This window comes from Micropterus dolomieu, linkage group LG01 (assembly GCF_021292245.1).
Source record: "Micropterus dolomieu isolate WLL.071019.BEF.003 ecotype Adirondacks linkage group LG01, ASM2129224v1, whole genome shotgun sequence".
Classification (NCBI taxonomy): Eukaryota; Metazoa; Chordata; class Actinopteri; order Centrarchiformes; family Centrarchidae; genus Micropterus; species Micropterus dolomieu.
Window position 1 is genome coordinate 41,574,509 of NC_060150.1, and position 16,390 is coordinate 41,590,898.

Here is a 16,390-nt window from a genome sequence, read left to right on the forward strand (position 1 = left end):
ATACCATCGCTGAGGGAAAAGGCAACGGTATGGATGTAAGGATGCACTGGTGCATGACAAAACTGGATTAATTACACAGTTTAAAGAATGCTAAACCCATTTATTTCTGCATGGGATGTTGCCTGGAAGAAAGAGTGATGTTGGCATGACGGAGCAGTAAAGATATTTGATTTTTCTTTCCCAACGATGTTCAGCCAGAATGGATGAAGACAGTATTGCAGTGGTAGGCATTGGATGCAATTTTCCAGGGGGTAAGCCATTTGAGTCTGAAAACTTGATTTTGTTGTGTTTTGTTTGTTTTTCATGTTTGTTTTTCTATTCATTTTAACAAATTTGCCATTTACAGATTTCTCTCTGTCTCTCACAATGTGCATTGAGATAAATGGAAAATATCTCTGAATGTAGTTATAGAACATTGTATACTACAAAAAAAAAGACAAACTGCATCATTTCAACATTATTAGTTAAGATCTAAAACTAACAGATTAAAGTGTGTTCACTTGAGACATACAACCTCCCCCAGGGTTGGTCAAATTAATCTCTGGTAATTCTAAAAAATGTCATTCCATAAAGTGATTTCTACCCTTTTCACCACAACTTTGTCTTGCCAATCAGGGGAGTCACGCACGCAATAATTTGTTTCTATCTATCTATTTTCTTTATCTTTCCAAACAGGAGAAGGGATTAACAACTTCTGGAAAGTTCTGGTGGATGGGAGAAATTGTTCTGCGCCAATTCCCAAAGAAAGATTTGACTTAGTCAGCTGGTATGACCCTGATGACAACAAACCTGGTAAAACCCGCACAGCCAAGGCTGCTCTGATTGACGGGTATGGTTTAAACCTTATTATAAGACAGATTTGGATAGGCTTACTTACATATAGGCACATGTGTCCATTTCTTTGTAGTCCTTAGTGTTAGATTGTTTTCTTTAAACTGGATTTTTGAGACTTTGGAAAAGTCTTGTCTGTTGGTGTCAAATAATATAGATGGATAAAAATATTGATGTATCCTCTCACATTGCCTGTGTTCAACCAGAAACAGAAGTAAGCTGCTGTGATAAGCACATCTGATTTTCAAGACAATTAAAGTATTAAATTATGATTATGAAAGTCTCCAAATTTGATGTAATGGTTTTGAATGCTTTCAGGTTCAATGAATTTGACCACAAGTTTTTCGGCATCAGTGACAGTGAAGTGGAACAAATGGACCCTCAACAAAAACAGCTCCTTCAGTGTGTCTACAGGGCTTTAGAGAATGCTGGAATTCCTATGGAGAAGGCCAGTGGGACCCGGACAGGAGTGTTTTTTGGTAAGTCAGTAAATATGTGTTGACTAGCAAATACTTTCTGCTGGATCAAATTCTTACTTACAATTTAAAGTTCCATCTGGGTTAAACTAATTTGAAATAACTAACTATCTGAATAACCTTTTTTAATATTCTTTTATTATAGGCATGATGAACAGAGACTATGAGACAAATGCTGCAAACGTGCACCCAAGGGTGATCAACCACTGGACTGGCACAGGGCTGGCCATGAGTATTGCAGCAAACAGAGTCTCCTACATTTTCAACTTCACTGGCCCCTCACTGTCCATTGACTGTGCCTGCTCATCATCTCTCATGGCTCTTCATCTGGCCTGTCAATCAATTAAACAAGGTCTGTATAGTATGTCTAATTAAAGTCACTGACAGCATCCTGTGAAATAACTCTGATGTAAAGCCATGCCCCACCATAGTGCTTTAAATTACATGTTAAAATGGCATTCAGAAAACTACTGTGTGAGATATAGAGATGTAAAATATGTTTTATCTTGTCAGGTGATTGTGACATGGCTGTTTGTGGAGGTGTCAACTGTATCCTAGAGCCAAGAGTGTTTGTTGCTCTCAGCAAGGCCATGATGATCTCACCTGAAGGGACCAGCAAACCTTTTTCCAACAGAGCAGATGGTTATGGTAGAGGGGAGGGCTGTGGCGTTGTTCTCCTGAAGCCTCTGAAAAAGGTTAGAGTATGTGGAATAACAAAAGTTTCCCAATTTCACTTTATAATTTTTATTAACATCGGACCAAATCAGATATTAGACCACTATGAATTAATAACTAATTGATTTACTAAAACGAAACTAATTGCTTCTGTTAAACATTAAACTGTCTGAACAGTACCCATTAACGTTTTATTAGTCAGCAACTTCATAGTTGTCGGTAGCCCTGTTTCTCTCCAGCGATGCTTTACAAGTCTAAATGTTTTTTTTTTTTACATAATTTGGACCGGGACTAAATATCACAATTTTCAGTCCCAAGTCATTGACGCAAATTATACTCTCATTCTTGTTTAATTTTAGTCTTATTCTCACTTTACAGGCTATACAAGACCATGACCATATCTGGGGTATCATCAGCAAAACAGCAGTCAACCAAGATGGTCACTCAGTCACTCCAATCACCAAACCCTCCATGACACAACAAGAGGAGCTCCTGCGCAGAATCTACTCAGAGTCTGACCTCGCAAATGTCCAGTACATAGAGGCACATGGGACTGGAACCCCAGTTGGAGACTCAACAGAGGCGGGAAGCATTTCAAATGTCATCGCAAAAGCCAAACCTCCTGGTTCAGAGACACTGTGGATTGGCTCTGTGAAGGGCAACATTGGACATACAGAATCTGCAGCTGGAGTGGCCGGACTCATTAAGGTTCTCCTAATGATGAAGCATGAGACCATTGTTCCCTCAGTTTTCTACTCTCAAGATTCTGCTAGTGTAGATGCCAAAGCCCTGAACATTAAAGTTCCTATCCAAGCAGAAAAGTGGGAAGCCTCTGGTGTAAGAATTGCAGGAGTGAACAACTTTGGCTTTGGGGGTACAAATGCACATGCCATTGTCAAACAGCACATACAGTCACACAATGAGCGAAAGACTGATCGGAAACAGGCAAAGTATTTTGTCATGTCTGCACATTCACCAAAATCTCTTACTCTGATGATGGAAGACACCCTTAAAGAACTAGAAACAGATGGCAATGTTAATCTAGATTCTCTGTTGTACACATCAGCTTGTAGGAGGAGCCATCTGAAACATAAATACAGAAAGGCCATTGTGGTTTCTTCTTTAGTCGATCTTAAAGAGAAGTTAAGTGCCACTGTAGCCAAAAAGATTAGCCCGTCCTACTCAGATCCAAGGTTAGTGTTTGTCTTTTGTGGAAATGGCGTCACTTACCATGGCATGTGCAAACAGCTACTTAAACACGAGCCTGTGTTCAGGGATAAGATCAAAGAGATTGCACAACTTTTCCAAAGACTGAGTACGCTCAATATCTTGGACACCCTTGAGAGTGAGTTTGAGGGTAGTGACTTCAAAAACCCAGATGTTGTCCAACCACTCCTCTTTGCTATCCAAGTTGGCATTACCACCCTATTCAGACACTGGGGTGTCAAGCCTGATGCAATCCTTGGGCACTCTGTTGGGGAGGTTGCAGCCGCTCACTGTTCTGGCCTCTTGTCTCTTGAGGATGCAGTAAAAGTCGTCTATTTCCGCAGCATTCTCCAGAGAAAAGTCACTGGGGGAAAGATGCTTGTGATCAGCAACATGGCTGTATCAGAGGTAACTGCTCTTCTCCGTCGTTACTCTGGAAGAATTTGCCTTGCTGCTTTCAACAGCCCTCAGTCCTGCACCCTCTCAGGTGAGGCAGATGCAATTGAGAGCCTCCATAAGGAGCTAAGCACCTCAGCCAACAGTCAAAATCTGTTCGTTCGTGTACTGGATGTCTCTGCTGCTTATCACAGCCACATGATGGACCCAATTGTGCCAGAAATTAAGGAGACAATTGGCTCCTTGCAGGTGAATCATCTTGACACAGAGTTGTTCTCAACAGTGACGGGCAAGGAAGTCCAGCAGGGTGATTTCTGCACAGGGGAATACTGGGCTAGAAACATTCGTGAGCCAGTAGCCTTTGAGCAGGCAGTGAGGTCAGCAACTAAAGGAAAGAAGAACACAGTCTTTGTGGAGATAGGGCCAAGACGGGCACTACAGAGAAATATCATGGAATCTCTGGGTGATGACACAGCTGTTCTTGCATCTGTGCAGCCAGAGAAAGATCATGAAACAATCATTTCTGTTGTTTCTAAGCTGTTTGAACTGGGTGTCCATGTAAATTGGAGCACCTTCTACATAGGATATGAGACAGTTCCAGTGCCTATTTTGAAATACCAGTTTGATTGCTCAGACAGAGATGTCATCATTGGGGCAGCACAGAAAAGAACAGCAAGTAATCATCCTGTTCTCTGTCAGACAGGAAGCGAAAGCAACATTTTCAGCTGTGATCTGAAGTCCGACTCATCTTTCTACTTGAAAGAGCACAAGCACAATGATATACCCATCATCCCTGGTGCCTTCTATGCTGAGTTGGGCTTAGCCGCATTCATGGCCAGTGGTAAACCAAAAGTACCGCTCAGCTCACTACAGCTCAGTGTCAGTTTTCACAGTCCATTTGTTTTAACCCAGAATTCCCCTGAAATGAAGGTGCAACTAGAACAAAAAGAGAAAGAAACTGGTTTCATGGTACTCTCAGCATCTGCATTGTATGCATCAGGCACAGTGGTTTCAAAGAAAGAGAGGCTGAATGAGGAGCAGTGCATTTCACTAAGCTCCATCTACAAAAGATGCAAATCTGTAGTTAGCTCTCAGGCGTTCTATGGGTATCTCTCTCAAGGAGGCTTTCAGTATGGAGATGTTTTCCAGAATAAGGGGGATGTGCATTATGGAGAAGATCTCAAGGAGGCTTTTGTAGTTGTCACAGTTCCAGAACAACTGCGGTCTCAGTTGCACGACTACTGCATTCATCCTGTTGTGCTGGATTTTCTGATGCAGCTTCTCCCAGTTACAGTGAAGCACATTTTTGCTGGTAGACCAGGATTTCCTGCCAAAATAGGAAGTCTGACAGTGTTTGAACCCTTGCAAGATGAGATGATTATCTACCTGAGAGCAATTGATGTGGGCCTTGATCACATTGAGGTTTGTGGCTGTTTTGCAGATAAAGAAGGAAGAGTGTTAGTTGAGGTTAAGCATGTGATCATCAAGTACCTTGGCAGTCGCCCTCATGTGGTGGAAGAGTACTTCTACCATAATGCCTTTAGTGTCATCCCTGAAGGCCTCACATCGGCTCTTCCGCCTAAGGCCTTGGTCTTCTGTGACCATATAGGGATCTCTAAAGGCCTTCAGCAATATTTGGACGCGAAGTCTAGATATGTATCCTTCAAACATGCTAAATATATCTTGAGTCATGGGTTTCCCTCTCTCTTGGCAAATCTCAATATAACAGATATTGAGAAAAACTTTGATGAGGTCTTGTTTTTGTGGGGCAAAGAAAACCTCACTTCACTGGCAGCTGATGTTGTCCTGCAGCACTTGGCGAGCTGCTGTGAGATTTTCCGCCAAATAGTCCTTGAGCTAAAGCGAATTAGCTTCCCACACTCCATCCGGGCAGTCACCTACTGTTCATCTGACATCACTCTGGACCACATAAGTCCAGGTTTTGCTCTCGCTGGCATGACAAGATCATTTGCTGCAGAGATACCAGATCTTTCATTTCAGCTGATTGATATAAGCACAATCTCTGCTAGGGACATTGCAGCTCTGTCTGAGGTCCTAAGATCATGTCCTTGTAGCAAGTACCCAGAGTTGGTGGTAAAAGATGGGCTGATTCTGAAACCTTCCATTGTGCGCACTCCACCAGAAGCCATTGACAGTTCAGAGTGCAGTTTCACCTCTACAATGTCTGAACCCTGTATCCTTCAGACCACCAACGCACATAAGATGACTCAACTGAGTGCCATCCACTTTGAGGAGGAGGCCCAGCCAATCGGTGATACAGCAGTTGAAATTCGGCCCACTAAGATATGTGTTCATTCATCTGATTACTTCCCTGTCAGTGCTTCGCATCTGAAATTTGGCCAGACACTGTACTGGAACAAACACTCATCACAGAACCACAAGCTACTGGCTCTTGATTTCAGTGGTACCATTACAGCCGTCGGAAAAGATGTCAGGAAATTGAAAGTGGGAGACCATGTTGCTTCCTGTTATCCTGTGGTGGCGGCCAGCAAGGTCAGAGTTCCAGAGGATGTATGCTACAGCACTAAGCGGTTCCCATTTCTTCGAAAAACACCCTGTGTTTCCTATTTTGTGCTAGCATGGGAGATCCTGCATCAAGCTTTGCCCAGAGCCAAACATAATCTAGGAATCATATCTTCTGTGCCTGATTCTGCTCTGTTGAAAGTCTTGGCAATCACTTCTTACAAGTCAGGTTGGAATGTCATTGTTGGCACACAGTGCAATGGCTCTTTTGTGGATGTCAATCAAATGGATGCATTTGTTGTGCTGCCTCCATTTAATGAATCTCTGATTCTTAAAATTTGCAACTTTCCAGGTGTCCAACATGTTGTCTTCATCTGCGAATCTCAGATGCAGTGTTCCCTTGCTCAGGGTGTGTTCCAAAGTATAAGGGAAAGTGTTCACGTGCAGACAATTCAGATGCCAGCCATTTTGCAAAAGGGATCCTTGAGTGCACAAAGGCCGCGCATTTATCACTGGCTGAAGTCAATGAGCTTTAGCAGGAAATTTGCTCTTGAAAGCTTTACCTTTCAGAGTGTGAAATCTGAAAGCATCAAGAGCCTCAATTCAGAAAAATCCCAATCATACTTCAACTCAAAGAAACTGGGCGTTGTGGCTCTGGGAAAAGATGCCAAAACTACGCTGTCTGACATTCCAGTACTTCCAATAAAAAAGCTGCTTTTCCGAAAGCGAGCAGTGTACATAGTGGCGGGTGGTCTTTCTGGTCTGGGCTTCGAAACTGTCAAGTTCATTTCGCAAAGAGGGGGAGAGTACATCGTTATACTCTCCAGGAGCAAGCCTACACCAGATGTGCAGCAAGAGATACACAATGTGGAGAAACAGTGTGGAAACTGCGTCACTACCATGGAGTGTGACATATCTGTGTCTGAGCATGTGCACAAGGTTATCAGTGTCATCGGCCAGAAATTCCCTGGTTGTCCAGTCAGAGGAGTGTTTCACAGTGCTGTCGTCTTGCATGATGGGCTAATTGAGACCCTTGACAGGTCGCTTTATGAGAAGGTTCTCAAACCAAAAGTAAATGGTGCACTGAATTTGCACAACGCAACACAGAACTGTCAGTTGGATTACTTTGTGTGTTACTCCTCCATCTCAGCTTTTCTTGGAAACGCATCACAAACAAACTACGCTGCCGCCAACACATTCCTCGACATGTTCTGTCAGTACAGGCGGAAACTCGGGCTGCCTGGACAGTCTATCAACTGGGGAGCTCTAAACCTCGGCCTCCTCTTGAACAAGGAGCATTTCCAGCGGTTTCTGGAGGCAAAGGGCATGATGGTGTTGGATGTGGCTGAGATTCATCAAAGTCTGGAGCAATGCCTTGTGATCAACCGACCCCAACAAGCTGTTTGCAGGTTTCACTTCAGAAACATCAGGTACAACATCCTCTCTCAAAATGCAGCCTTGACCATGCGCCTGTCTGTATTGGTAGAAGAGGCTTTCCAAAAATCCAAAGAGATAGATTCTCAAACTAAACAAGTAGAATCTGTCTCACCTAAAGAATATGTCGTCTCTCTGCTTTGTGAGACCATTGGCATGGATAAAAGTGAGCTGAAAGATGAATCACTTCTTTTATCCTTAGGCATTGACTCCATGCAGGCCATGACTCTGCAGAATCTCATCTTTCAGGAGAGAGGTGTGAATGTGCCTTTGGTGAAACTGTTGGATCCCAATGCCATGCTGTCAACAGTAGTAGCTTTATTGAGTGAAGAAGGTGAAGGTGAACATTTCAGTGATGACACAGAGGCTCTCCCAGTTGGAGCCATGAAAGATGTTTCTACCAGACTGTAAAAATGACAAATGCAAACACAGAAATGTAAAATATATATATATATATATATATATAACAAAATGCATCAGTTATCAGTACACCATAATACTGGTGTGGTTGAAAATTTTGTCACTGGATTCAATACAATGATGGCCATTGCAAAAAAACAGCATTCTTGTATAAATTCCACATGTTCATAGTGTTTGCTGATTTTGTTGTTGTTGTTTTGAGGTTTGGCTCTGGTTATTGGTTTTATTAATTTCGGTATGTAGTTTTGGCATTGTTTTACGTTGTTATAACCTTACCATGATATTTTACTCACTTTTTTGGATACCTATTTTGAAAGGATGTTTTTATTCATTTTATTTTCTTTATGATTACAACAATAAAACAGGGTTACATTACAATTAAATACACAATTCTGCTTATTAAAATATTATTTCAATGGTGAATAATTTATGTAAATTACGCATTTTTATTATATTATTAATTTTCAATAAATCTTAAACTTTAAAGCTTGTGTTTAATAAGTCTGTCACAGGGTTCGGCTTTCATAATACTATTGCAACTCATTTTTATCTGCCTGTTTTACATTCCCTCATCTCTCACAGGTCATGGTCACTTGTTATCACTGGTAGCTCATTGATTCTGATTGATTATCACCTTTATGATGATGATGGAACAAAGCATGTGATACAGTAGTCAGGCATGTCCCATAAATGTTCCACTGGAGGCAAGTGTGATTACTGAGCCTTTTGCTGACCAATCATTTATCACATTATGTGAATAAGGACACTGCTCTCCTAGATGATATTGCCACAGCAAGGACATACAAATAATATGATAACAGATATAGTGATCTATTATCTTATTGTTTGTAGCACTGTTTTCTTACTAAAATGAAATTGCATCTAAGCAGTTCTCTCAATCAAGAAATGATCTGGCGACATGACTGTTCTGAGGAGTTTTCACAGTACAGATTTTTGAAATTGGAACTAATGTAAAACATTAGAAGTTTTTATTATTACAAATATTCCAAAAAAAAAAGTACAATTTCAAAAATCCATTTGAAAGTCAAGACATTTTTATTTTGAAAACATTAGGTGTTAGTGCAACATCCAAACAATGACAGTGAAGTTCCATGGCATGAAGACACAAACTACAGTATATCAGGCTTTGGCTTCACTAACGACACTTGCTAGTAGGATAAATGAACTGTGGGTTTTATTCTTATTTGTTGATAGTAGTAAAACCATGAAATAACACCAGCCTTATTGTTTATTCCAATCTCAATATGTGATTTAATAAGTTGTTCTGCAACGACATTTTAGACATGATATTTTTAGATACATGGAGCTATAAGATGACTTAGAACACTTTCTTAATATTCCCAAGGAATGAAACCATAGCACACTGATGATCACAGTTATTGTACTATCCTCTACAGAGAACTTGTCAGCAACATAAATATACATATATTACAAGAGAAATCATAAAGTAGTACAGCACTTTATTTGAACATTTGTGACTGAGCAAAGATGTCAGTGGAAAAACAACTATAATATATACTTATAACTATAAACAATTATTGTAGGGTTGAAGCAAGCCCACTTCAAAGAATTTTGACCAATTTGACTGCTATGAGAACAGTGAAACAACCCTGTGCGAAAACAAAAATTAATCCCATGCATTTTCATGCATTCTCAAAACCCCCATCATTCAAAGTATTCTTTGATGCAACATGGAATTTTTTACAATAGTTGACAAAGTGGCCAGTGTACTATTGGGGTCCAATATTCTAACCAAAGGTACATTCACACCTGTCTCTTGGAATATCTTATTTTGCAGAGTCATGGCCAACATCGAGTCAATACCCAGTGCACACAGAGCTGAGTCATCCTCCAGCTCATCTACACTAACATTGCTGATGTCACTGACAATTGCTCTCACACTTTCATGTGTGGAAGGCAAAAGCTCAACCCTGGGCTCATTACTTATATCATCTTTTAGCTCCATTTCCACTAAAGCTGACAGCCGCTCTCTGAGGGATGCATTTTGTGAAAGTACATGAATGTTAAGATTTTTGAAGTTGAACCTGCATATGACTTGTTGTGGTCTGTTCATCAGAAGACACTGTTCAAGTGCCTCTTGAACGTCACACACATCCATTATCACCATCCCTTTTGCCTCTAGGAACTTTTGGAAATGGTCTTTTTTCAACAAGAGACCAAGGTTCAAAGGACCCCAGTTGATGGACTGTCCAGCAAGTCCAAGGTTTCTCCGATAATGACAGAATGTGTCGAGGAAGGAATTGGCTGCTGCATAGTTACATTGTGAGGGATTGCCAATGAATGAAGAGATGGAGGAGTAGCACACGAATACATCCAGTTTGTTGTGAAGTGTTGCATAGTGAAGGTTTAGAGCCCCACTCACTTTTGGCTGCAGCACCTTTCGAAAAAGGGACTGATCAAGGGTTTCAATCAACGCATCATGTAATACTGCAGCACTGTGAAACACTCCTTTGATTGGACAAGAGGAGAATCTCTGTTCAATCTTTGAGATTGCATCCACCACCTGCATCGACACAGAAACGTCACATTGAACATTCATGATAGTCACTCCATATCTTCTCTGGAGGAGTTCCATTTCAAATTGCATTTCATCAGTCAGAGTTCTTCTGGACAGTGTTGCAATACAGCCTCCACCATTATGGGCAATGAACTTTACCGTCTCAAGACCCAAACCAGAGAGCCCTCCAGTTACAATATAAACACAGCTTTGTTTAAAGAGTTGTCCAGGCCTTGTAAGCAAAGGGACATCAGACACTGGACAATCAGATTCTCTGTGATCTAGAACAACTTGCTGCACTGTCTTTGCTGTGAAGTAGGACTTATCCTCTGCATTGGACTGAGGCTCCTTTGTGCTTGATAATTGAAAAGTCTCCCTTTTCAAAGGTATAGATGCTACATCGAAGCGTAATGACATTAGCCAGTTAGAGACGTTACTGTTTTGCACTTGCAGATTGGCTCTCTGCAGAACATTAGACACATCAAGTTTATGTGCATGCACGTGTTCAGTCTTCAATGCACACATGTTTGCTGTGAGTGAGGATGACATGTGTTCACTACATACAAAGATAATGTGTCTTTCATAACCGCCACTGTCATACATCCCCTGCCAAGAATGATCGAATGGGGGGAGAAATACAAATGCATGACTTTGATCAAAATGTAGAGGTTCTCCTCTGAAATGCGGCAGAGAGGAAACATTCCAGCCTGACCTGTTTGCTGTCAGAGCCAACACTTTCATCAGAGCAGAGGCTGAGTTAGAGGATATAATGACCAGCTTTCTGGGCTGCTGTTTTACCTTAGACAGCATCCTCTGCAGGATCTCCCATGCCAGTATGAAGTAAGACACACATGGAGTCTCTTTCAGAAATGGGAGTCTTTTCGTGCTATAGCACACAGCTTCAGGAATTATAATCTTCGCAGTGGCAGCAACTGGATAACATGAAGCAATATGATCTCCCACTCTTAGACTGTGAACATCTTTACCAACGGCTGTGACAATACCGCTGAAATCTAAAGCGAGAAGCCTGTGGTTCTGTGATGTATGCTTGTTCCAATACATAGTCTTGCCAAAGTTCAAATGTGAAGTAGTGACAGGAAAGTAATCAGATGAATGCACGCATACATTGGTTAGCTGAATCTCAACTGACTTCTCTGGGACAGGATTTACATTTGTGTTGTAGTGGATGGCAGACAGGTCAGCCATACTGTACGGATCAGGTGTCTGCAGAACAAAGTCGTTCAGATATACTGAGTGCATATCACCTTCACGTAAAGCCCTGTCCGTCATGGGGGTCCGTGCTATTCTTGTTGTTGATGTTTGCCCTTTGTTGATCATCACCTCTTGTTGTTTACAGGGGTTTATTACATGGACCAATGTTTGAATGTCTTCACTGGTCACAGATGCAAGGTCAATCAGGTGAAAAGAGAGACCCAACATCTCTGTTGCACAAACCCTTGTCATACCGGACAGCACAAAACCAGGACTGACATGGTCCACAATCATCTCTGTTGATCTATAGGTTATGACGTAGACAGTCCAAGAGCGTTTGCTCTCTCTCAAGGCTAAAGTGATCTGGCGAAATAGCTCACAGCAAGTCACCAAGCGGTCTAGCATCTGCTCAGATGACAAGTGACTGAGGTCCTCTACACCCCACATGAAGAGAACATTGTCCAAATCTACATTGGTGTCAAGTGAGTGGAACACTGAATTTCGAACTTGGTCTGCAGTCCAGTGCTCTCTGCTCTCCACAAACGCAGACTCTGGGTGTATGTATGACCTTAGTCCTTTAGCAATGCCGAGTTTGTCTTCAAAAACTATTGCTTTTATTTTGAAATTTTGCAAGTCACTCTTCTCAGGAATTGCAATTACTTCATTGTGGAAAAAACGTGACTGAAGAACATTTGAGCAATTGCCCAAATATGATATCCTCACACCTTTAAGTTCCACCAGTACATGGCCCTCTGTGGTGGAAAAGCAACCACATACATCGAGGAAGTTTGGAGTCTGTTGAGTGGCTCGTAAGTACATGACCATTTCCTCTTGTAGTGGTCCTGATATGGCTACACTACCAATAGCTGAGGGGAATCCCTGCTTGGCTGTTAGCCGTCCGATAGCTACGACAGCAGTCATTTGCAAGAAACAGTCCAATAACACAGGGTGAATGAAGTAGTCATGAAGGTGTTTTAGAAGTTCACCAGGGACTTGAATTGTTGTCACAGCTTCCTTGAATTCATCTCCAAAATGCACAACATCAAGCTGTTTGAAGACAGAGCCGTATTCAAATCCCGCTTGAGAAAGAATTGAATAAATCTCCTTTCTCTGCATAACCAATTTGCACCTTTGGGAGATCATGTCGAGACAAATGGTCGGTTCTTCTAACAATGCTTGGCCATCTGTACACCTATATGTGCCAGAGGCATGTGTTGTGACAGAAGACTGTATTTTAAATGAAGCTTCTTTCTCTGCATGTGTCACTTTCAACTGATGACAGTTTGAGCTTAGTGTGAACAGACTGTCAAATTGTACACTGATCTGGAGCAGAGAAGTCGGTTTCTTTGGCCTTAAACTTGCCATCACTGAGGCATAAGCTAGTTCAACATAGAACGCGCCTGGCACAATGGGAACACCGTTGTTTTTATGCTCCCAAAGATACGGTGCAGTCTCTAATGAAAGGTCGCACATGTACTCTTTGTTATCCTGCTTTATTTTGGATATGAGCTTGTGGGGAGGGAAAGAAGATGCTTCATAATCTTTTCTCACAGTGTCAAAATTCAGTTCTTTCTTTGTTTTGACAAACTGATACATAGGAAGAGATGTGGGCAATGTCTCACAACCCCTGTAGAGCTGATGCCAGTCCACACTGATGCCCAGTTCAAATAGTTTTGCCACCGTAGACAAAATTGTGTCATAATCTTTCTCTGGCTGGACAGAGAAAAGAACTATGGCGTTGTTTCCCAGAGTCTCATGTATGTTCCTTTGGAGAGCCCTTCGAGGTCCAATCTCAACAAAGACCACATTTCTTACATTTCTTCTTGATTGCTTGTCTTTGGTGGCAGCACGCAATGTTTGTTCAAACAAAACAGGGTCTCGGATGTTTCTTGCCCAGTACCTGCCTGTTGTAAAGTCACCATCTGAATTACTGTCTCCAGTCACCGTTGAAAAAAGTTTGCACTCCTTTGTGTTGGCATTCAAGGGATCAATTCTTTTCTCAATGTCATCTAGTATAGGATCCATCATGTGGCTATGGTATGCTGCTGGCACATCTAACTCATGGAGGAAGAGATTTTTCTCTATAAACACAATCTTCAGCCTCTGATGGAGGATGTCTATAGCATCCGCATCCCCGGACAGAGTGCAGGACTGGGGGCTATTTAACGCTGCAACACAAATTTTCCCAGAAAAGTCTTGAAGGATTTGTAATACTTTTTCTACGGCCACATTACCAACAATTAGCATTTTCCCTCCTGTGACTTTGCTCTGAAGAGCACTGCGGTGGTACAACACTTTCACAGCATCCTCAAGAGACAAGAGACCAGAACAGTGAGCGGCAGCAACCTCACCAACAGAGTGTCCAAGCACAGCAAAAGGTTTGACACCCCAGTGCTTCAGGAGAGTGGCAATGCCAACCTGAATTGCAAAAAGAAGAGGCTGGACAACATTTGGCTTGCTGAAATCCTCATTATCATAGTCACCAGCAAGCCATTGACTGATGCAGATGCTTTTATGACTCTGGAAGAGATTCTCAACTTCTCTTACCTTATCTCTGAAAACAGGAACCTCTCTCAGGAGCTGCTTGCACATGCCCCTGTAGGCAACCCCATTTCCACTAAACACAAAGACCACCTGGACTCCTGACCTTATTGACTCAACCTTTGTTTTCAAGGCAGATGTCAGTTGATGTTCTAAATCTGAGAGGGAAGATGTTAGGAGGGCCTTCCTGTATTTGTGTCTAGAATGACTCCTGCCACATGCTGAAGTGTATAACAGTGCCTGTACGTCAACTGTTTGATCGTTGCCAAGCCTCCGGTTGAGGTCTTTGATGGACAGGATTAACGATTTCTCAGATGCTGCAGATATCACAAAGAGTTTTTTACAGCCTTTTGGGATCTGTGTGGGAAAGTTCGTCTGTCTGTACTCTCTTACAATCACATGTGCATTTGTACCTCCAAACCCAAAGCTGTTGATCCCAGCTACCCTTTCTAATGACCCCTTTGTCTCCCATTTTTCAACGTTAATCGGAATACTGATATTCAAAGCTTTAACATCTACACTGGCAATGTCTTCTGAATAGAAAACTGAGGGAACAATGGTTGCATGCTTCATCATTAAGAGTACCTTAATGAGTCCGGCCACTCCAGCTGCAGATTCTGTATGTCCAATGTTGCCCTTCACAGAGCCAATCCACAGTGTCTCTGAAACAGGAGGTTTGGCTTTTGCGATGACATTTGAGATGCTTCCCGCCTCTGTTGAGTCTCCAACTGGGGTTCCAGTCCCATGTGCCTCTATGTACTGGACATTTGCGAGGTCAGACCCTGAGTAGATTCTGCGCAGGAGCTCCTCTTGTTGTGTCATGGATGGTTTGGTGATTGGAGTGACTGAGTGACCATTTTGGTTGACTGCTGTTTTGCTGATGATACCCCAGATTTTGTTGCAGTCTTTTATGGCCTTTGTATGGAAAGTCATGCTATTAGCAGGGTATCTATTATGTCTACCGCATGCAGTTTATTAATGACATGAAATCACTGTAAAAAAAAAACAAAACAATACTTGCTTACATTTTTCAGAGGCTTCAGGAGAACTACACCGCAGCCCTCCCCTCTTCCATAACCATCTGCTCTGCTGGAGAAAGGTTTGCTGGTCCCCTCAGGTGAGATCATCTTGGCCTTGCTGAGAGCAACAAACACTCTTGGCTCTATGATACAGCTGACTCCGCCACACAGAGCCATCTCACAGTCTCCTAGAGAGTGAAATAAAAAATGGAAAATTTAAATGTTGTGCCTTGATTAGATTGCTTTTGGTCATGGCCTTTATAGGGGAAATATACTGAAATACCTTGCTTTATAGCCTGGCAGGCTAAGTGTAGAGCAACCGAAGATGAAGAACAGGCACTGTCAATGGCAAATGAAGGGCCAGTGAGATTGAAAGTGAATGAAATTCTGTTGGCAGCCACACTCATTGCTGTCCCAGTGCCATTGTAGTGGGTTATTGTAGTAGGGCTGTCATTTCGGAGCATTTCATAATCACTGTTCATTAGACCTGTAACACCATTAAAAAGTATGAGTATGTTACAATTTTTGTATTATGAAGTTGTACTTGTAGTTTTAAATGTATCACAGAACAATACCGGTCACCTATGTAAACTCCAGTTCTGCTTCCACTGATGCTTTCCATAGCCATTCCTGCATCTTCTAATGCCCTGTATGTGCACTGCAGAAGGAGTTTCTGCTGAGGGTCCATAAAATCCGCCTCTGCTTCAGTAACGCCAAAAAACTTGTGATCAAATTCATTGAACCTAAAATGTAAAAATAGCAGATCCATCATAATTCAAACATCTCTCACTAGATGTATTAACACTTAATCTTAGTCCAAACCATAGACTGTATAAATGCTTACCCTTCAATTAGAGCTGCTTTGGTTGTCTGTGTCTTTCCAGGTTTGCTATCATCAGCATCATACCAGAGAGTGGTGTCAAACCTCTCTACTGGAATATCTACAACACAGTTCTTTCCCTCCAACAGAACCTTCCAGAAACTTTCTAACCCTTCACCTGAAATAAAAATACATATAATATACCTTAATAACTGGAAACAAAAACATTAACTAAGAGAAATTCAAAACACTTGCCACAGCACCATAATTCAGTCACACCTCCAGGGAAATTGCATCCAATCCCGATAACAGCTACGTCATCCTCTGTGTCCTCCAT

At 41.9% G+C, this 16,390-nt stretch overlaps 2 protein-coding genes across 2 annotated transcripts; one reads left to right on the forward strand and one right to left on the reverse strand.

Moving 5' to 3' along the window:
* Positions 1-199: 199 nt before the first annotated feature.
* On the forward strand, positions 200-7,944 carry LOC123982309 (highly reducing polyketide synthase cm3B-like). Its single transcript, XM_046067801.1, has 6 exons — positions 200-251; positions 676-829; positions 1,150-1,310; positions 1,453-1,659; positions 1,821-2,002; positions 2,361-7,944. The coding sequence occupies exons 1-6, from the start codon at positions 200-202 to the stop codon at positions 7,911-7,913; spliced, it is 6,309 nt and encodes a 2,102-aa protein (XP_045923757.1). The 3' UTR covers positions 7,914-7,944.
* Positions 7,945-9,164: 1,220 nt separating this feature from the next.
* pks1 (polyketide synthase 1) lies at positions 9,165-16,390 on the reverse strand. The gene is made up of 6 exons (XM_046067918.1): positions 16,333-16,390; positions 16,078-16,231; positions 15,816-15,976; positions 15,517-15,720; positions 15,240-15,421; positions 9,165-15,129 (listed from the first exon to the last, which is right to left on the reverse strand). The coding sequence occupies exons 1-6, from the start codon at positions 16,388-16,390 to the stop codon at positions 9,613-9,615; spliced, it is 6,276 nt and encodes a 2,091-aa protein (XP_045923874.1). The 3' UTR covers positions 9,165-9,612.

Coding starts and splice junctions, on each gene's coding strand:
- LOC123982309 (XM_046067801.1), top strand. CDS start 200: ATGGATGAAGACAGTATTGCAGTGGTAGGCATTGGATGCAATTTTCCA. Junction 1,660..1,820: donor CTGTCAATCAATTAAACAAG/GTCTGTATAGTA, acceptor TTATCTTGTCAG/GTGATTGTGACATGGCTGTT. Junction 2,003..2,360: donor TCCTGAAGCCTCTGAAAAAG/GTTAGAGTATGT, acceptor CTCACTTTACAG/GCTATACAAGACCATGACCA.
- pks1 (XM_046067918.1), bottom strand. CDS start 16,390: ATGGAGGACACAGAGGATGACGTAGCTGTTATCGGGATTGGATGCAAT. Junction 15,977..16,077: donor AAAGCAGCTCTAATTGAAGG/GTAAGCATTTAT, acceptor TTTACATTTTAG/GTTCAATGAATTTGATCACA. Junction 15,130..15,239: donor TCCTGAAGCCTCTGAAAAAT/GTAAGCAAGTAT, acceptor TTCCATACAAAG/GCCATAAAAGACTGCAACAA.